Below are 20,172 nucleotides of genomic sequence, written 5' to 3'. Positions count from 1 at the left end.
CCAAATCCTTCCTTCTTTTTACACCCCCTCGCCCTCCTCCTCATGGCGGCGGCGCCGCGCTATGACGCCACGCTCCCTCCTCCCCACACCCCCCCCACCTTTTTTTTTTTTTTTTTTTTTTTTTTTTTCCTCCTTCTCCCCCCCCCCCCCCCCCCTCCTCCTCCTCCCCTCCCTCCCTCCCTCCCTCGGCCTCCTCCTCCTCCTCCTCTCCCTCTCGCCATTGCGGCGGCTCAGGGCTCGAGCCCCGCCGCTTCCTCCCTCCCTCCCCCCCCCCCCGAGGGGGGGCTCCCCATTTTTTTTTTTTTTTTTTTTTTTTTTTTTTTTTTCTCTTCCTTCTCTCTCCCTCTCTCTTCCTCCCTCCCTCCCTCCCGCCGCAGGCTTCCACGGCGCAGGCCCGCCGCAGCGCAGCCGCTCTGAGGTGAGCGTCCTACCGCGCAATCTCCCAGCTCCTCCAGCCCCGGCGCAGCCGCAGCAACGCGGGGGCCCCCACCGGCCGATCCCGGATCCCCCCCCCCTCCGACCCCTTTTCCCCTTTTTCCCCTTCTTTCCCCCCTTTTTTTTTTTTTTTTAACGCCCTTTCCTTTCCTCACCTCACGCCCCGCTCCTCGCCTGGCGGGGCCGCCTTTTTGGTTTTTAGGCCGCGCTAGGCCTCGGGGGGTGAAGGCGTCGCTGTGGTGTTTTTTTGGGGGGGTCTGGGGGGGGGGACACCGGGACATGGCCACCCCACAACAACCGGGGGGGGCTGAGGGGAGGCCCCGACACCCTCAGGGGAGCCCCCGAAGGCCTCAGCCCGGAGCCGGGGGGGGGGGCACCGGGAGCGCGGCCCCGTTCCCTGCCCCCCCCCCCCCGGGTTTTACCTCAGGGCCCCGCTGGAGTTTTCCCCCCTTTTTTCCTCCCTTTTCTCCTCCTTTCTCTCGATAATTCCTCCCCCTTTTATTTTTTTCAATCCTAATGGCTTTATATTCCCCCCCGTATTTCTATTTCTTTCCTTTTTCCCTCCCCTTTTTTATTTTTTCCCCCGTTTTCCTCCCCGTTTTGAATATTTTCCCTCCTTTTTAATTTCCCCCCTTTTTATTTTCCCTCTTTTGATTTTCCCCTTTCCCCTCCTTTTTAATATTCTTATTTTTTCTCCCTTTTTAATATTCTCCATTTTTAATATTCTCCCTTTTTAACATTCCCCTTTCCCCCCCTTTTAGTTTTTCCCCCCTTTTCCCCCCTTTTAATAATTTCTCACCCCTTTTAATAATTTCTCACCCCTTTTAATAATTTCCCCCCCCTTTTAATAATTTTCCCCCCCTTTTAATAATTTCTCCCCCCTTTTAATAATTTTTCTCCTTTCCCCCCCTTTTTAATTTTTTCCCCCTTTCCCCCCTTTTTTATTTTTTCTCCTCCCTTTTTATTTTTTCTCCCCTTTCCTTCCCAATTTTATTTTTCTTTTCTCTACCCTTTTAATTTTCCCCCTTTTTCCCACCTATTCCCCCCCCTTTTAATTTTTTCCCCTTTTTCCCCATTTTTAATTTTCCCCATCTTCCCTCCATTTTTAATTTCCCTCTCTTCCCCTGCTTTTTATTTTTTCCCATCTCCCCTTTTTAATTTTTCTCTCTTCCCCCACTTTTTATTTCCTCCCCTTTTATATTTTAACCCCCCCCTTTTATATTTTGACTCCCCTTTTCCCCTCTTTTTATATTTTGAACCTCTTTTCTCCCTTTTTTATATTCCCCCTTCCCCCCTTTTTATATTTTCCCCTTTTTATATCCCCCTTATTCCCCCTTTTTATATTTCAACCCCTCTTTTCCCCCCTTTTTATATTTCCCCCCTTTTTATATTCCCCCCTTCACCCCTTTCCTAAATTCCCCCCTTTTTATTCCCCTCCTTTTTTACATTCTCCCCTTCCCCCCTTTTTATTTTCCTCCTTTCCCCTCTTTTTATTTATTTATTATTATTTTTTTTACAACTTTTTCCCCCTTTTCCCCCCTTACCTCCCCTTTACCCCCTCGGGATCTTCCCCTGCCCTAATTCCCCCTGCCCGTCCCTCCCCATCCCGCTGGGGCTCAGCAGCGCACTCGGGGGGCTCATCCCTGTGGGTTTTGGGGCCGTGATCCTTAGCAGAATTTGGTGTTTTACCCCAAAAAGGGCCCTACAGGTGTGCTTTGTGCTGCCAGCCAGGCTGGATGGACGCGGGCATTTGCCCTCCCGGTTTTGTTGGGGACACCACGGCTTTGGGGTCACCCACACCACTGTTACTCGTCCTTACAAGCTGTGGGATTGCTTTTATGGTGTCTGAATGCTGGGGGAATGGGTGAAAGAGAAAGCGTTTGTCATTTTTTTGTGTGTTTGTGGCCAAACTGGGAGCAAGAGGCTTTCCCTCTGGGGGCACGAGGGAGAGCCTGCTGCTCGTGGTGCTGCTGGGAGGGCTGGGATCTCCCCCAACTCTTCCTTTAGGGTTTTTGATCTCATCCATCGAGGGGAAGCGTTCCAGAGGGGTGTTTATAGTCGTGGATGGGGACCTTGGTGTTTCTGGAGCCCTGATGTGAAGGTCCTGGCACAAACCAGACCCTGGGTGGGTACGGGATGAGGCGGGGGGTGCCCCTTGCAGGCAGCTCTTTGCTCCAGGGCATTATTTATGGTGCTGCCACGCTTCGGTTCGCAGCTTTCCGGGATAAAAACCCCACAACCGCTCGCCTGCGCTTTCACACCTGGGGTATTTTGCCACGAGGACGGCCCCAAGTGTGGGAATCTGTTGCTCGGGAGCCTGAATCGTTTCTCGTAGGCTTTCAAACAGCTCGGTCACCTCTGGCAGGCTCAAGCCCGGAAGATCTCAGCCTCGTGGGTGAAAATCGAGACAAAAATGAATGCAGGAGCTCGGGGGGAGCAGCGGGGCAGCCCCGTTGCACAAATCCTGCTTCAGCTCCAACTTCTGCAGCCGTGTGCGTAGGTCCTTAGGAAAAACCTATCATTTATATTGCTTTTGTGCACCTGATGCTCAGTGCGTGGGTTATTTAATTAATTAATTTCGGAATAGAGGCCTCGGTCTGCTTAACGAACTTAGGGCACGTGGGGGGCATCGTGCTGCTTTCACCCCGTGAATCACGACTCCAGAAGCCAAACGGTGCTGATGTGGATGATCCTGGTGAGCTCCCAAGTCCTCCAAGCATCCGCGGACGGGCCGTGAAGCAGCACCACGAGCATCTCCTCTCTGCTTCCACCCATTTTTCAGCTTCCACCAGGAGCATTCGGCCCCGGGCGAAGCTTTTCGGGCCCTCCTGGGGCTTTGCAGTCGGCAGGGGCGTTGGGAAGAGCCTCAGTTAAAGGGCGACCCCAGAGCCCCGTTCTCTTTTTTGGGTTTTCAGCCTTTTTTTTGGAGATTTTTCAGCCCATTTCCACATTTTTCAGCCCGTTTCCACATTTTTTGTCCCATTCCAAGCCCAGAGGTGGGAAAACCCAAAACATTTCCCCTCCCGAAGCTTGCCTTTCGCTCCGAAGCCACCGAGTAGCCCAAAAAGGAACAATTCCCGCCCGCCGTTCGTTACGTAACCGCCTAATTAAACTCATCAAACAGGGATGACTCCAAAAGCCTTGGGAAACTTCCCCCTTGTCTGGGTCAGAAATAATTGCGAGACCACAGCCCCGGAGCCTCCCGTGCCGTATTTACGTTGCGACATCCTCTGTGCTGTGTGGATGAATTCCCCCCCGTGAGTTTATTTTGGGCTTCAGCCTTGGATCCTCCCGCCCTGCTTGGCCACGGAGAGGATCCTCGTGCTCCCAGGTCCTCATCCTGAAGGGAAAAGGGCTCGTGGTGCTGAAAAAAAAGCCGAAGAGCTCTAAAACGCAAGGCACGGCAGCGATTAAACCTCGTGTTGCCTTTTCGGTGCTGTTTTTTAATTCCTTGCTCTCCAGTCCAGCCCCACCTGCGAGGAAACCGGCCGCGTGGTGAGCGCAAGGCGTGGAGGTGGCCACGTTTGTGGCTCTTTCTCAGTCCCGTGGAGGGAAAGAAATTCAAGCCAGGGCTTAAATCCAGCACACAGGGAAATCTTTGAGGCTGTAGGTGCAGCCTCTTGGAAAATCCAGATCCTCGTCGTCCTGGGAGCCTGGAGGAGCGTCCCTGAATGGGGCAGAGCGCACGGCTGCCTTCCTCTGGCTGGAATATCCCGCAGCGGGTGTCAGAGGCTGTGTCTGGAGGCCCTCACGTGCACAGCTCCTCCTCTTGAGCAGCTTTTGGGAGAAGAAAGGAGGAAAAAAGCTTAGAGTAAGATTTGTAAAAGAAGGGTTTTCTTCGTGCGTGGTTCCCCTCGGCGTGAGGACGGAGCGCTGGCTGTTAATTACAAAGCCCCATCAGCTGGAGAGGGGCTAACTCGGTTGGAATGACTTCTGGCTGCGCCGTTTGGAGTGAAATATTTCGGAATTGGGGTTTTTGAGTGGTTTTGGGAGCAGCAGGATGCGTGCGTTGATGTGGTGCCACCTCTGAGGGACCGCGTCCTGCAGAGCGTCGCAGCGGGGTCAGCTCTGCCCCAGGCGTTCCTCGTGGATGCTGGGGGGAAGAAATACAATGAAATGACCTAAAATTCGGGAGAAAAACAGGAGAAAAAGGCAGATTTGGCAGCGGTTGGTGCTACAGATGTGAAGTTAAACCGCAGGAAGGGCCAGCTGTGAATTGCAGCGCCCGTTGCAGGATGAGTGGCCCGTCTCGTTTCCGAACGTTGCCTTTCAGCAGAAACTTCAGCAAATAGGAGCTCGAGCTCCTAATAAATGTGTGCAAAATCCCTTTTCTCTCTCTTCTGGGCAGCGTTTCCCGCAGCGAGATGTGTTTGTTCTTCTAGGTGATGAGCTGGTGACGAAACAAGCGCAGTAAGGGAGGGCGTTTGGGTTGGTTTCCTAGAATTCGTGGTTTTTAGGACTTTTTTAATGCCGCAACTGGTCGCGTAGGGATTGCGTTTCCACCCTAATTAAAAGGCTAATTGTATCGTGCCACGGGGGGACGCTGTGGAACGAGGGCTGGGTGGTTTCGGTCCCTCTTAGAGCTCGAGTTGCCGCGTCTCAGCTGACCTGTGGCTGCTGTCTTCGTGCTGCCGTGAGCCAGCATGAAAAAAAGCCTTAACTTCGGTCCTGATGGGACAGGTAAAAGCTGAAATCCGTGATTTTGCCATCGTGGAGGGTGTGCACGGGGTCAGCCCTGGGCAGCCGGCCCTGCCTGAAGCCTTGCACCTCTTTGGAGTGCCACGAGCTTTGCCAGGTTTTGTTGCACCGAGGTTGAGGCCGGCAAATTCTCTCTGTGAGCGAGGGGAGAGCGTTTCCCACAGCCACAGGCCTCGTGCATTTACCTGAGGGAGGTAACAAGATATCAATCAGTCTCTCTCCTGATTAATGGCATTGTTTCCTTATCGAACCTGCAGTCCCCTGCGAGGAAGGGTGTTGTGCCTGTTGGAAAGGTGAACGTGTGGCTGATATTTAACCCGTGGGAGATGCCAACGCAGCTTGATGATGGACACGATGGAGAGGGCTCCGTCCACTATCCTGAATCCAAAACCTACTTTTAGGGAGGATGGGAGAGCCTCTTTCTTTTTCTCCCCCCTCAGAAGAGGCAGGGGGAGGTCTGGGCTGTGCCTGGCCGTGTGTGGTGGTGGAGCCACGAGAGGTGTCGCTTCCCACGGAGCCGTGAGCTCCACCTGGAAGCGGTTTTGGAAATAATTTGGGTGAGCTCTGTGTCCCTGCGAGCCAGGTTGGACGGGGACGGCCGCGTTTCACTAAATATGATGCTCAGGCAGCGATCAGCTCTGCTCCCAGCTCCTGGAGGCTGTCCTCCAGCCCTCAGCTAGGGGCTGGCAGCTCCTCCAACTCAGGACCTGTCAAAAACGGGCCATTTTTGGCCGCTGCAGGCTGCTAGACACGAGGCTAGCGAGGTTTGGGTGGCCAAAGCATGATTTTCTTGGTCTGCGTTTCCGGGTGAGGTTAATTCCTCCCGGTCAGCGCAACCTCCAGAGTCTGCTGCGGGGATGCTGAGGGGACCGGGAAGCGTCTGTGAGCCTTAAAATCTGCACAGAGGGCTTCGTGCCAGAAGAGCAAAAAGCAGCGCCAGGCAATTTCAGATGTACAATTACACCCAAACAGGGCTTTATTTTATTAGTAAATGGCGGATGATTAATTTCCCCCTGGATCATTTTTCACTTAGGAATTATTCCAGGCCGTCTTCGCAGGGAGTCTAGAGTTTATCTGGAGGTACAGCGGCGGTTCGAAATAGCTTTTTAAACAAAATCTTGGGCGGTAAGTGCATAGGAAGTGCTTTTTAATCTGATTTCACGCGTGCAGGATGCCACACGGCAGTTTGGTGACGAGCTCCCCATCACCTCAGCCTGGATCACTGAAGGTATTTGAGATTTTTCCCCCTTAGGTGACGGTCATGGTGGCAGGAGGAGTTGTTCCAGCTTCAAGCAGTTTCTTTCTCCCCTACTTTTTGGAATAAAGGTTGGCCACATGCTCTGCTGGACCCGCTGCTGCAAAAATCCCCGGGTCTGGGGAGCGAGGCTCCACGTGCTGGCGTTTCGGAGACCTTCCCCCTGCGACCCTGCAGGGGATGGTGCTGAGCATCGTGGCGCTTAGCCAGCACGCCCCGTGGCTCCCCTCCAAGCTGGGAGAAGGAGAAAAACCGAGCAGCAAACGGCTCCGAGCTGCTGGAGAGGCCTCTTTCCTCGCAGAGGTGCTGCTGGATGCCCAAATACCCGCGGAGCTGCCGCGCGGGATTTAGCACGCCCAAGATCACAGCGGCCCCGTGGCTTCCCCGCTCCACAGTAGCCCCCCGAGAACAAAAAGTGCTGGGTGTTCAATGCAAAGCGAGCCATTTATTTACAGGAGAGGCTTGAAGCCATTAAGGGTGTATTAAACTCCAGATGCTCGTCGGCTTCACACACACGCACAAAAAAAAAAAGAAGAGTGGAAGAAAGGGAAGGAGGTGTTGCGCGTTTTCTGGAAGAAATCAGCTCCCTGAGCATGGAGCAGCCTTCCGTTGAAGTTACAGCCACGAGGAGGGTGCCCGGCTTGAATAATGACAGATTTTTAAATATTTTTTTCCTTTTTTGAACTGGTTTTGAGACGGGGCCGTGCGGTGCCAGACGGCGAAGCGCGACGTGCCGGTTTTCCGTGCGGAGCAGGGCTGGCGATAAGGAGCTGAGCGCAGCGAGGGGATCAGCCCGAAAATGGGTTAGGAAAGAAGAGGAAAAAACAAAAAACACAACAGGAGTGGTTCTGTTCCTTTGAAACAAATTAGGAAACGAGCCAGGGGGATTATTGGGGAGATTATTGGTTTGTGAAACTGGCCCTGTGTTGGTTAAGCCCTCTAAATTAACTTCAGGTGGGTCTGTTGCTACCTAGCAGGCTGAGTTATGCCTTAGTGAAGAAACAGCTCGTGCTGGGGAGAGCTGTGCCTCTGCGGGTGCTGCTGCAGCCTCACACCCTTAGGTGTGGGGTTGGGGTGACAGGAGGAGGATGAGGAGCAGCCTGGTGCTGGCTGCCTCGCTCTTTCAGGGCTAGGAGCTGATGCAAGCTGATTGCCCCTCTTCTTTGCTCGGTACCGCTTCCCATGGCGTCTGGTTTGCTGCTGTATCGTCCAAATTTCAGCTCTTTTCAGCAATTCAAGGCCAATTCTTTGGAGAGCACCAGGTGGGTCGCGTAACCCAGCCTTTTTGCTCCGTCTTCCTGCTAGGAGGTGGAGAGGGTTGGTGTAAAAACGAGTACAGGGCCAGCACCCAGCGCTGGAAAGGCTAACGAGTCTATTAAACGAGGTAACTGCTGACACTGATTGCTCATCAAGTGCCTTCTGATAAAATGTGTGCCCCTAAACAGGGGAAAATCCAGGCACTGGCAGCTTCCAGTCCTGTGCTTACCCCGTACAGCAAGGTGTAAGGCCAGTCCCTGCGCCTCAATGCTCTGCAGCCGCCGTTTCGTCCTCCCCATGATCCCTCCCCAGTGGTTTTGCATCCGTTCTGAAATCATTTCACCTGCCAAAAGCGTCAGACCCAGCAGCTCGTTAGTTCCTGGTCAATCTGAGCAGGGTTTTGGGTGAGCTGGAATAAAAAACCAGCCACCCGATGTGAAATGCTGGGGGAATTCGGGATGCTCGCCTCGGTGCTGGCTGTCTGCAGCACCCGGAGTGCTCTGAAGGATAAAAATAAGCTCGGGCCACGTCTGGTAAGGGTTTTTCCAGCCGGGCTGGCGTGCCTCCTCAGTTTGTTCTGGTGTGGACACTTTATTTTTGGCTCAGTAAAGCGCCCGTGTGGCCACATGAAACTTGGTAGAGGAGAGCTCCAGCGGGGCAGCTCGCGTGGTGTGGGGTCGAGCTGGTTCCTTCGCTTTATGTCCACACCACGGATGGCACCAAGTGGACGAGACCTCTGTTTTAACCTGCCTGGCATTGAGTTTAATGTAGAATTCTTGGGGTTTGTGCTGTTTTCTGCTGTTTTGGGTTGCTCTGCTCCTCCTGTGCCTGATTTTCTTCCAGCTCTGGTGCCAGCAGCCACCGATGGCGCAGCAGAGGGACCCTGGCATGGTCACGAAGCCTCAGCAGAGGGCTTTGTCCTCATAATTTTTTTTTTTAAGCACTTTAAATGACTATAAAAAGACTTCTGGCTGCCGACCAAGGCTTCTGGACTGAGCTACAACCACCAGGAAATGTCTTAGCAGGCATCGTCGTGCTGTGAGGGTTTCCTTACACCCGAAACTGCTCCCGTTGATGGGGTACGACGGGAATAAACACGGCTTTTCTGGAACGGTGAATAAATGAAATAAATCCGTAATTTGGTAACGGTCAGCAGGAGCTTCAGGTGAGGTGCCTGCTCCCAAAGCCTGAGTGTCAGGAACCCTGCGGGAATATCGTGAGTATGTGAAGAATACGAGGAACTACGTGAGGTTTCAACACAGTTATGAGGCTTTTCCCCTTCGGTCTGCGATTTTGGGGACGTTTGGGAGCTTTCTGGAAGGAAAACGTGCGGAGAGGAAGAGCGTAGAGGTTGGAAAAGTAGAGAGCCTGCATCCAGTGAGGTCAGCTCTCAGGTTAAACGGGAAATAATTCCAATTATGACTTGGTAACGAGTTAAAGGAGCTCGTGGCATTGCTGTGTGCGCAAAAGGGGGGGACCAGGAGGACTCCAGGTGCTCCCAGCCTCAGCCAGGCTGCATTTCTAGGACTTTATTAGATCTGGTTGGAATCGAGTGGACTTCACCTCGACATAATCACTGTGCCCATGAGAAGCACTGCTCGGCGACCCCTGCTGACTCAAGAACACGTGGCTCAGCGTCTTCCATCTACGACCAGTTTTATTTATAAATTTATTTATTTATTTTTTATTTATAAGCATGGTGGCATTTTGAGTGGTGTCAAGGGTAGAGTGCCTCGATCCGAGCACCTTTCCTCCTAAAGAAAGCGGTGCCTGAAGCATCAGCCACCTCGCAGGCTTGTTTGGGTGCAGCACTTTGCTTATATTCTGCTAATCTTACACTTTTTTTTTATTTAAATAGCAAGTCCTTGAAGTTGTTTGGCACCACGGAGCAAGCAGCAGCGTGCCCTTGCAGGAAACCCTGCCCCGCTGAGCTGCTCCATTCGGGTTTGCTGTGAAATCTCCTCCACGCTCCCCCCGTTTTTCCCTGGCAGTGGCAAAATAAGGCCCTGGGAGGAAGATCATGGTTGATTTGTTTCAACCAGAAAATTTCACTTTGCTTCCACATGCGTCGGCATCTTGGGCCCTGCGTTTATGGAGGTCTTTGGCTCGCTGTTTTGGGGTGTTTCTGACATTATGGTCTGGCTTGGAGGGAGGGCTGGACAACAGCATCCAGCTCCGTTGGCCTGTTTATGGCAGATTGTGAGCTTGGGAGCACAGCTCTCTGGTTTTAATCACTCTCCCTTGAGCTGGGGCTCTCAGACCAGCCTCACCCCAACATTTAGGGTATTTCTGTGCACTACAGCGATGCGGGCACCCCGAGGATGAAAATCTCCTACAGAAATACCTGCAGTTCCCTTCTGCTTTCACCCCGTTGCGTTGGAGGACACCAAATTAACGGGGTCAGCTCTGGTGCTGCACAAGGAAGAACCTTTGTTTCATGTGCCTCTTGTTATTAGAGGCATGTAGGAGAGAAACCAGCCCTACAGACACAAAGTAAAGGGATTCCGTGCCCCGGATCCTTTTCTGTGAGCCGTGAACCCACAGCATCAAAGTTGGAAGCCTCTGTGGTCGCTGGAGGGAGGCTGGTGCTTCGCGAGGAGTTGGCCACGCTCTGGATTCTTGGCCAAGCAGACAGCATTGAGCAGGGTGAGATGCTTTGGAGAGCGTCTTCGACTTTTTTGGGGAAGTTCAGTGACGTTTTGGGAAGATCTGGGTGGATTTCTTCGTGCTGGTAAGCAAAAAGCCGTGCCGAAATGTCTTCAGAAGACAGAGGAAGAACAAACGTTGTGTGTGTGGATGCGGAGCTCCTCCTAAAGCCTGGGGTCTGCTGGCTGGGGAGCTCTCCATTGAACTCGTTGTCCTGCTGAGCTGCCCGTGGCCTTTTCAGGAGGAACGGGGTGGTTGCAAACATCTTGGCCAACTGGAGAAGCCCTCAGGAGGTGATGGATTGCAGCCAGAGGTAGGGCAGGATCGACACGCGTTGTGTTGTCGTGATGTGCGGGGAGTCAGCTGCAGAAAATGGTTTTGGGAAGGGTCCTGTTCTGAGCGTGGGGCTCTCTAAAATAATCGCACGCCTGGTTTGGGTGTCTTGGAGCTGGAAATACCTTTGGAAGAGCTGTTCTGTGCCCATTGCATTCGGTGTGCTGAGGTACAAAAGGCATCCCAAGGCACCTGGAAACAAGCCTGTGGAAATCAGCTAGTGATGAGGGGAAGATCTGGAAAATCTGCCACGTTTCAGCTCCTTGGTTAGGGGATTTAGGTAGAAATAAATGCAGCTAAGGACCGCCTGCTTCCCACCTTGTCTGTCTTTCTGTTTCATGTCTAGACTACGGCAACCAGGTCCTGGCTTCTGAGCTTGTGCTGCATAAAAGTTGCTGCAAAAGATGCCACGGCCTTGGATGTGCCTTCTCCCTTTTTCCTCTCTCCCAAATTCAGTACAAGACTCTGGTTCTCTCCTTTGGCCTCCTGCCTTCCACTCAATTTCTGAGCTGTCCCCCATTCTCCCCCGTTTCTTCCACGGACTGTCCCACATTTGTAATCTTCTCTTGCAGTATCTCAAGTCTTGTTCTTTCTGCGTTTTTGCCAAAATAACCTTGGCCAAGCGCTCTTCCTCCTGGTCCCCTCGTTCCTGCCATTGCGTTGCGTGGTGGTCGTGATGATGTGTTGTTGTTTTTTTTTTGTGGTTGTATTTTGCCCGTTGATTATCTTGATAACAAGATACCAAAAGCTTTAGAGAAGCTGAGTGTGAGGCTGGAGGAGCTGGGCTGAGCACTGCTGCTGAGCATCTCCCCTTACAGCTCGCCCCTGGACAGGCAGAACTGAGCTGGGTGTGCAGGGCTCCTCACCTCGGGGTTACCAGGTCCATAAAAACCTTTCCTGCAGTGAAGATGCCTGCCTGTGGGTTCTGTGGGTGCTGTTTGGAAGCAGTGATCTTCTCCAAACACTTCAAGTTCCTCTTCTTCCTCCTGGCACAGTTATTTCCCTCCTGCAGGAGGCCACGAGGGGAGGTAACCTCTGTTCCCTCCTGCTCCCCCAGCAGGCTCAGAAACCTCCTGCCCTCATTTATGGCACGTCAGTGTCCCTAACGCCTCTCCTGTCATTTTTTTTCTCCCCATGACAGCCTCTATTGATGGAAGAACACGGGGTGACCCAAACAGAACACATGGCCACCATCGAGGCCCACGCAGTGGCCCAGCAGGTGCAGCAGGTCCACGTGGCCACCTACACGGAGCACAGCATGCTGAGCGCGGACGAGGACTCGCCCTCTTCCCCCGAGGACACCTCCTACGATGACTCTGACATCCTCAACTCCACGGCAGCCGACGAGGTCACGGCTCACCTGGCTGCAGCAGGTAACGCCCGCGGGATGCTCGGCGTTGTTCCCCCGATGCCATGCTCGTACAGAGGTCCCAAACGGCATTTTTTGGGGGGCCAGGTGATCTTTTCACCCCTCAGAGCTTCCTTCCAGCTCTGAGAGCGATTCCTTGCCAGCCCTGCTGCTTGCTTGGATGTTGCTGAGCTGAGCCACGTCGCCTGGGCGGTGTGTGCTGGGAATAAGAGGTTGGTTTGTACAGTGCAAAGGCCCCTAGTACGTTCTGCCTCCAAAATGAAGCTAAAATACCAAATATATAAAAAACCAAGCTTATTTCATCCCCACGTAAACAACAGCCAAAATAATCCAACATTGTCACGCATTTCTGCATAGCCAGGAAGCTCAGAATTTAGGGCTTTCCCAAGGAGATGCCACAACTGGTGCTGGCGTATCTGGAATGGAAAAATATTTCAGGATCACCTGCTCCTTCCAGCAAAGCCCCTGCCAAATACCCTCAGCGTTTGCCCTGTAGTGAATCTACCCCCCTAGCAGAAAAATGCAGTGATAAATAAGCACTCGCCAGCTCCATAGCTGAGGAATAAAGCTCCTGACCTGCTTGATGGCACCCGTGAAGTTGTGGAAAGCAGCTAAAAGTGTGTCAGCACTCCTAGGTGCAGCGAGCGTCCCTGCTAAGGGGTGTACAGCCACGCTGAGCAATGAACCCTTGCTATAAACAGCTTTGAGGGGAAGACTCGCCTGTAGGTTGTCTTAACAAGTAAGTAAAACCTCCTGGAGTCCCTGTAGAGAGTTGTGAAAAGGCAAAAATGTTCCTGGAGAAGCTTTTCTGCGCTTGTATGACACGAGAGGAGGTAGATCACGTGCATTAAAGAAAAGCAGATAAAAATGGAGAGGAGATGTTTGAGTAGAGGTTACTGGCAGGGGTTTGGAACTTGTACAGAAGTTTCAGGGCTGGGAAACTGCTGCCACCTCTGGGAGCCGGGCTGCTGCTGCTCGTGGGCATCTGCCACTTTTGAAAGTGTCCTAAAACCACCCCAAATTTGGGAAGTAAACTTGCCCTCGTCCCTTCATCCTAGATCCCGAAGCACTCCTCTGCTTTGCTTGCTCATCGTGTGGTGCTTTTCTGGTTAAGTTCTGCCAGGATTTTTGATTTTTGCCTCCTCCCATCTGCACCTTTGCCTGTCCCATTGCTGTAGCTTTCTGCTGCGGCACCACCACGTGGGTCTGACTGCCCAGCTGCTGCTTTGGTAGTGAAACCCCAAACCTGACTCTAATTCAGGTCTCCTGCCCTTCTCTAACCCGTGCTACCACCAGCCCTTCCTCCCCAGCACACCAAAACCTGTCCCCCTGCTTTGTCACACCTTAACATTCATTTCTGATCCATTTCTGCTCTATTTACTTGACACCTTCCCAGCTTTATTTTCCCTGAGGTTGGGCTGACACCCTGATCTGAAATCTGCTTGAGCTCTGCTGTGCCTGCACGTTCACTCTCGCAGTCTCGTGGTCCTGAGTGCTGCCCCGCCGAGCATCCCAGTCCCTTTGCTTATTCTTTTTGCAGTCTCAACTCTTGCAAATTTTTGGTTTTCCTTTCCAGCAGCCTGCCAAGCCCAGCAGGGGGTTGCAAGAGGGTCTTGCTGGGTGTGGGCAGCAGGCAGCAGCCTGGCCCCGACTCTCCCAGCCCAAAACCTGCACGCAACACAGCTTCTTTGCAGCCAGTGTTTCTCCGTTCCCCCAAATCAACATTTTTATCCTTTTTTTTTCCCCACACAGGACAACAGAACACTGCAGGGCTCGGGGTACCTGTGGCAGGTAGCACTCTGGTCACTCCTGCTCACCAAAAATGGGGTGGCAGTGCCAGCCCCGAGCCGTGTCCTAGAGAAGACGCTGACATCTGGCACTGCTCTGGTGCCATGGGTTTGGTAGCGAAGGGCTTCCTGCCCCAGTGGCTGAATCTTTGTCAAACACAAAGGTGCCGAGCTTTTGGGCCACCTGATGTGGTCTTTGTCCTCTGACACGTGGAGAAAACACGCAGAGCACCTGTGGGGGCTGCTCGGGAGTCAGAGGCAAGTCCTGGAGCCTGCGTTAGAGGCCATGAGACCTCTGATAGAAGCCCAATTCACTGCGTGGCACTTGGCTCACCTGGTAAATCCAGCACAAGAAGGACAAGGACCTGTTAAAATGGGTCCAGAGGATGCCACGAGGGTGCTGCAGGGGCTGGAGCCCCTCTGCTGTGGGGCCAGGCTGAGGGAGCTGGGGGTGCCTGGAGAGGAGAGGGCTCCGGGGAGACCTCAGTGCAGCCTTCCTGTACCTAAAGGGGGCTTAAAGGAAAAATTGAGGGAGATTTTTTTATAAAGACGTAATAATAAGGTAAGAGGTAAGGGTTTTAACCTGAAAGAGGGGAGATTAGGTTATATTTAAGAAGAAATTCTTTAATATGAAGGTGGTGAGGCCCTGGCCCAGGCTGCCCAGAGGAGCTGGGGGTGCCCAAGGCCAGGCTGGATGGGAAATTGTACCCATGGCAGGGATTGGGACTGGCTGGGTTTGTAGGATCCCTTCCAACCCAAACCCTTCTGTGATTCTATAATACTTTATCTAACTTAATCAGCTTCCCATTACACAGATTGTCCGAAGTGTGACCATGAAAGCAATAGCTCTGCCCTGCCGTGGTCCCCGCTGTGCTTCAGGGCCCGTTGTGGGACGCTGCCAGTTACCGAGGATTTACCATTTCTCTCCCTTCAGAGCTGGTTTTTAATCCCCAGGGAAATCCCTAGGCCCCTAACGCTGCAGCTGAGGTGGCTGAGCAGGATTCCTGGCTCTGTACCAGGCATCTCCTCACCTGCTGCCGGGATCTCCTCGATTGCAGTTGGATGTTTAAGATCCTGGAGTGCTTAAGTTCTTTGGTGTATTTAGAAAATATGTAATTGCACGATTGGAAGGAGAACTTTGGAGTAAAATATGTGACTTACACCTGAGACTGAGCTGGGGCTTGCCAGACTGGAGAACTGGAGACCCTTTGGATGCACTCATTGATGCTGAGAGGAGGGAGCTCAGGGGGTTTGGGGTCACCCTGATCTGGGGGGATGCCCCCGAGCTGAGCCCTTAGGGCTATCCCTGGGGGACCTGACCCCGAGCTGCGTGCACTGATTCACCCTCTGTGCTTTGATTTCCAGGCCCCGTGGGGATGGCAGCGGCCGCTGCGGTGGCAACGGGTAAGAAACGAAAGCGACCCCACGTTTTTGAATCCAACCCCTCGATCCGCAAGAGGCAGCAGACGCGTTTGCTACGGTAAGGACTCCTGCCTGCACCCTGACACCTAGTTCTGCCTCCTCGATCCGCTCCCAGTGCCTTCGGTGACAAAACCACGTGCTGCCCACGAGTCCTCCAAGCTTGAGGAGCCTGGGGCATCTCACCTGGAACCCACGAGCTGTATTTTAACTGGGGGAAATGGCTCAAATCGCTGCTTTGCTCATTTTTACCGTGGTGTTCTGATCACTGGGGCTGATGTGACCATTGTGGTGACTGACCCAGCCTGTAGTTTACACAACTGAGGGGAGATGCCCATTAAAGCTGATCCCAACCCTCTTTGGCTTTAAAAGCTGTAGAACTCTGTGGGCAGAAGCCCCTGTAGCCCTTGGGGTGCTGCACCACGAGTGCTCTGAGCATGTCTGCCCACCTGATGGCCACCCAGGAGCACTGGTGCTGGAGTGACTTCTGCAAGCCTCTGAAGGCCACCTGCAATTCTGTCCTTAGGAAACATCTCTAAATATTGGCTGGTACTGCTCAAAACATTTTGGAAGAAGACAATTTTTGCTTTTTAAACTGTTCTGGCCTTAATTGGGTTGTATCAAAGAAGCTGGTGTATTTGTCAGCCTCTGGTACTTGCTGCCTTCCTCCTGCATACATGCTGAGCACCCTGAAGTAATGAAGGCCAGAGTCACCTTTTTCTTCCCCTCCTTGTAAAGCTGGTGAGAAATTAAGTTGGTTTTCTTATATTCTGCTTATTCACCTGCTGAGTTCTACAACACCCTTTGCACGTGACCAAAACGGAGAGAAATATGGCAGGATTAGCATTAAATAGTATTTCCTGGGAGCAGGCTCCCTTTCTTTTTGTAGCATCATTTCATTTTTCCTTCCCCCACCTCTGCTGACTCAGCCACGTTTGTGCAATGTTTTTGGAGAGCGAGTTTTTTCATCTCTTGAAATGGGAACAATTTGTTTTAAAAGGGACTCCTCTCCAAAGAATCACTTTTCCTTTCACACAGCAATTTCATTTTCTTACGTGTAAAACACCAACGAAAAGCATAATTTCTGTGCACTCTCACCAGTTTAACGTGTCTGTGTAAACACCAAGCACCGGCGTGCAGCAGGTGGGAGGTTAGTGCCTGATTCTGGAGTCTCTGCAGAGCTGGTGCTGGTTCTTTGGCAACGTGTCTGCTGCTAGCAGCAGGCTCTGAAATGACCAGGACAGAAACTAAAATGTCATTTTATGGCCGTGCTCACGTCACCTGGTGGTAGCTGCTGCTTCTCCCCTGCTTAACGAGGTTCTGCCAAAGTTTCTGACACGTTCCCTTGTGTTGCTTGGAAGTTAATAAGAGGAGGGAAGCCTGATGGAACATTTTCTTCCTACAGAGAGCTCGTTCCAAGGGGACCTGCTGATGTGGCAGGTGTTGGAGTACGTGGGTTCCCTGTGCTTAGCTGTTGCAATATTTCTAGTTCTTGCCTGTTGTGTCGTTGGCAGTTGAGTGCCTACGGTTCTGGTTCGAGTAGGGCTTCGGTACTGGGGAATTGCAACGTGCTGTTACAGGGCTGAGTATAAAATAGCCTGTGTTTGCAGTCCTCTTTTGTTAAAATGGTCTTTACCTCACAATTTCTGTATCACTGATGAACTGAGCCAGTGACAGAGCGGATCCGCAGCCCCCCGCTGTCCTTGGCTTTGCTGCTCTGCTGATTTCTCTTTACTTTGTGCATCAATGGAAAAAAGGAGAGCGGGGAGAATAATTGATACCTGAGCTGCCGTGGGGCTGCAGGGAGCACAGCAGGCCTGCGGGAGCACCGTGTGGCTCGTCTGACCAGCTGGGGCTCTGCTTCTCACCTGGTTTGTCAATGGGGGACATGAAGAAAGGGACTTGACAATGCCAGGGCTTGGGTTTCCAGCAGCAGCTGATCCCTGCTCACTGCTCCGTGCCTCTGTTTCAGGAAGCTCCGGGCAACGCTGGACGAGTACACCACCAGAGTGGGGCAGCAGGCCATCGTTCTGTGCATCTCACCCTCCAAACCCAACCCCGTCTTTAAAGTATTTGGAGCTGCACCCTTAGAAAACGTGGTAGGTGTCTCTAGGAAAAGGTCGTGTCATAGATTGCTCACCTTCCCCACAGCTTTCATTCTAGCTCCAGGCAGCTTTGCAGGCCTGGCAGCGATCTGGAGGTCATGTTTAAGACCCTGGAGGTAGGAGTTCAGGTTGTATGGACACGAATCTAGCACTGAGCTCCTGTCTTCTCTGTCAGGGTTGCTGCCCAGCACACCTCACCAGGGCTGAATAGCCTCGATTAAAAAATCAGAGGGGACAGGTAGTGTCGTGTCTTTGAACTCAGCTATCAGTGCTTGCACCTTGCCACAGACCAGGCAGTAAATGGAGCAGATCCTGAGTATGAAGCCTGGCTTCTGAACTTTTCTTTAAATCCTGTAAATCCTTCCACTTGGCGGCGTTACTTGACGTTTCATCATCAGCTCTCTGATGCAGCCAAGTCTTCGGGGCCGCTGGGTGTTTTTACTTGCCAGCTGTGTCGTTGTTTGCTCCTTCTGCTCCGCAGCCCCCCCGGGGGAAGGCAGCTGGCCCTGCCTCCTCACCCTCTCCTCTCCTGGTGCTCCTTACCTTGTTTACCTGAGCTTAACGATTCCCCACAGGTCCGCAAGTACAAGAGCATGATTCTGGAAGACCTGGAGTCTGCGCTAGCAGAGCACGCTCCCGCGCCTCAGGAGGTTAACTCGGAGCTGCCACCCCTCACCATCGATGGCATTCCTGTCTCAGTGGACAAGATGACCCAGGTAAGCAGGCAGACGGGGCAGGAACTTGGCAGAACCAGAAAGAGAGAGAGATTTAGCACCTTACAGTGAACTTATGTCTACATCCCCAGGGGATGCACTTAATCTCTTCTTTCCCAAGGGGCCGTGACAGCTCAGATGGAAGTTAGCCGTGAAGAAGCTTTGTTATTGGTGCTTATTTTCTTCATGCAGCAGTAGAGATGCTTGTCAGGACTCGAGGTCAGGCTGCTGGGAGCATTCCCCTTTGAGCTGTTCTTCTCACCTCCCGTGTGCTGTGAACAGGAAGCTATTTGTTCTGCACTTCGCAGTGATTTTTAGGCACTGAGGTCAGGGAGGTGGCTTTTGCAGTGCCGTTTTGGCTCATCCTCCTTGGGTGTTTCTTGTGTGCTCTAATTCCTGCCATCCTCCTCTTCCTGCCGTGGGCTGGAGCAGAGAAGAGCTTGTTAATTTGCTTAACTCCACATCAAACCTCGAGATCTTGCTGATGGAGCCAGGGAGTTGTCTGGATTTGGGGGACTCCCTTTCAGTCCAGGTCCAGCCCCTTGCCAACCTTACTGCTGGGGAGAAGAAGAGGGGGCCCCTGAGGGAAACTTCCTTGGTGTGGGAGGGATCCTGCAGGGAATTCCCCTTCCCTGCAGGAGAATTCCCCTTCCCTGCAGGGAATTCCCCTTCCCAGAGAACTGGCGGAGGAGCTGGCCAAGCCACTGTCCATCATTTATCAGCAGTCCTGGCTATCAGGGGAGGTTCCAATCGACTGGCGGCTAGCAAACGTGACGCCCATCTACAAGAAGGGCCGGAGGGCAGACCCGGGAAACTACAGGCCTGTCAGTTTGACCTCAGTGCCAGGAAAGCTCATGGAGCAGATCCTCCTGAGAGTCATCACGCAGCACTTGCAGGGGAAGCAGGCGATCAGGCCCAGTCAGCATGGCTTTATGAAAGGCAGGTCATGCCTGACGAACCTGATCTCCTTCTATGACAGAGTGACACGCTGGGTGGATGAGGGAAAGGCTGTGGATGTGGTCTACCTTGACTTCAGCAAGGCTTTTGACACCGTCTCCCACAGCATTCTCCTCAAGAAACTGGCTGCTCTTGGCTTGGACTGGCGCACACTTCGTTGGGTTAGAAACTGGCTGGATAGCCGGGCCCAAAGAGTCGTGGTGAATGGAGCCAAGTCCAGTTGGAGGCCAGTCACTAGTGGCGTCCCCCAGGGCTCGGTGCTGGGGCCGGTCCTCTTTAATATCTTCATCGATGATCTGGACGAGGGCATCGAGTGCACCCTCAGTAAGTTCGCAGATGACACCAAGTTAGGTGCGTGTGTCGATCTGCTTGAGGGTAGGAAAGCTCTGCAGGAGGATCTGGATAGGCTGCACCGATGGGCTGAGGTCAACTGCATGAAGTTCAACAAGGCCAAGTGCCGGGTCCTGCACCTGGGGCGCAATAACCCCAAGCAGAGCTACAGACTGGGAGAGGAATGGTTGGAGAGCTGCCAGGCAGAGAAGGACCTGGGAGTGATGGTGGATAGTCGGCTGAATATGAGGCAGCAGTGTGCTCAGGTGGCCAAGAAGGCCAACGGCATCCTGGCTTGTATCAGGAACAGCGTGACCAGCAGGGCGAGGGAGGTGATCGTCCCCCTGTACTCGGCTCTGGTGAGGCCGCACCTCGAGTACTGTGTTCAGTTTTGGGCCCCTCGCTACAAGAAGGACATCGAGGTGCTTGAGCGGGTGCAGAGAAGGGCGACGAAGCTGGTGAGGGGCCTGGAGAACAAGTCCTACGAGGAGCGGCTGAGGGAGCTGGGCTTGTTCAGCCTGCAGAAGAGGAGGCTCAGGGGTGACCTTATCGCTCTTTTTAGGTACCTCAAGGGAGGCTGTAGCGAGGTGGGGGTTGGTCTGTTCTCCCACGTGCCTGGTGACAGGACGAGGGGGAATGGGCTTAAGTTGAGCCAGGGGAGTTTTAGGTTAGATGTTAGGAAGAACTTCTTCACTGAAAGGGTTGTTAGACATTGGAACAGGCTGCCCAGGGAAGTGGTGGAGTCACCATCCCTGGAAGTCTTCAAAAGACGTTTAGATGTAGAGCTTAGGGATATGGTTTAGTGGGGACTGTTAGCGTTAGGTTGGAGGTTGGACTCGATGACCTTGAGGTCTCTTCCAACCTAGAA

General features: G+C 52.8%; 1 protein-coding gene across 2 annotated transcripts in view; it reads left to right on the top strand.

The window, feature by feature from the left end:
- Nucleotides 1-375: 375 nt before the first annotated feature.
- NRF1 (nuclear respiratory factor 1) overlaps nt 376-20,172 on the top strand; it is a 57,524-nt gene continuing 37,727 nt past the window's right edge. The window contains exons 1-6 of one of the 2 annotated variants that reach the window (XM_084289114.1): nt 3,646-10,604; nt 11,081-11,652; nt 11,766-11,997; nt 15,146-15,260; nt 17,172-17,298; nt 17,880-18,020. In XM_084289114.1, the coding sequence (XP_084145240.1) occupies nt 11,533-11,652; nt 11,766-11,997; nt 15,146-15,260; nt 17,172-17,298; nt 17,880-18,020 (735 nt within the window). In that variant the 5' untranslated portion in view covers nt 3,646-10,604; nt 11,081-11,532. Of the gene's footprint in view, nt 419-3,645; nt 10,605-11,080; nt 11,653-11,765; nt 11,998-15,145; nt 15,261-17,171; nt 17,299-17,879; nt 18,021-20,172 lie in introns of those variants that run through there. The other variant, XM_084289115.1, reaches the window with a different exon arrangement.

Source organism: Netta rufina (assembly GCF_964035555.1).
Source record: "Netta rufina genome assembly, chromosome: 1".
NCBI lineage: Eukaryota > Metazoa > Chordata > Aves > Anseriformes > Anatidae > Netta > Netta rufina.
The sequence above is the reverse complement of the archived record's forward strand: the minus strand, read 5'-3'. Positions and strand labels throughout refer to the sequence as shown.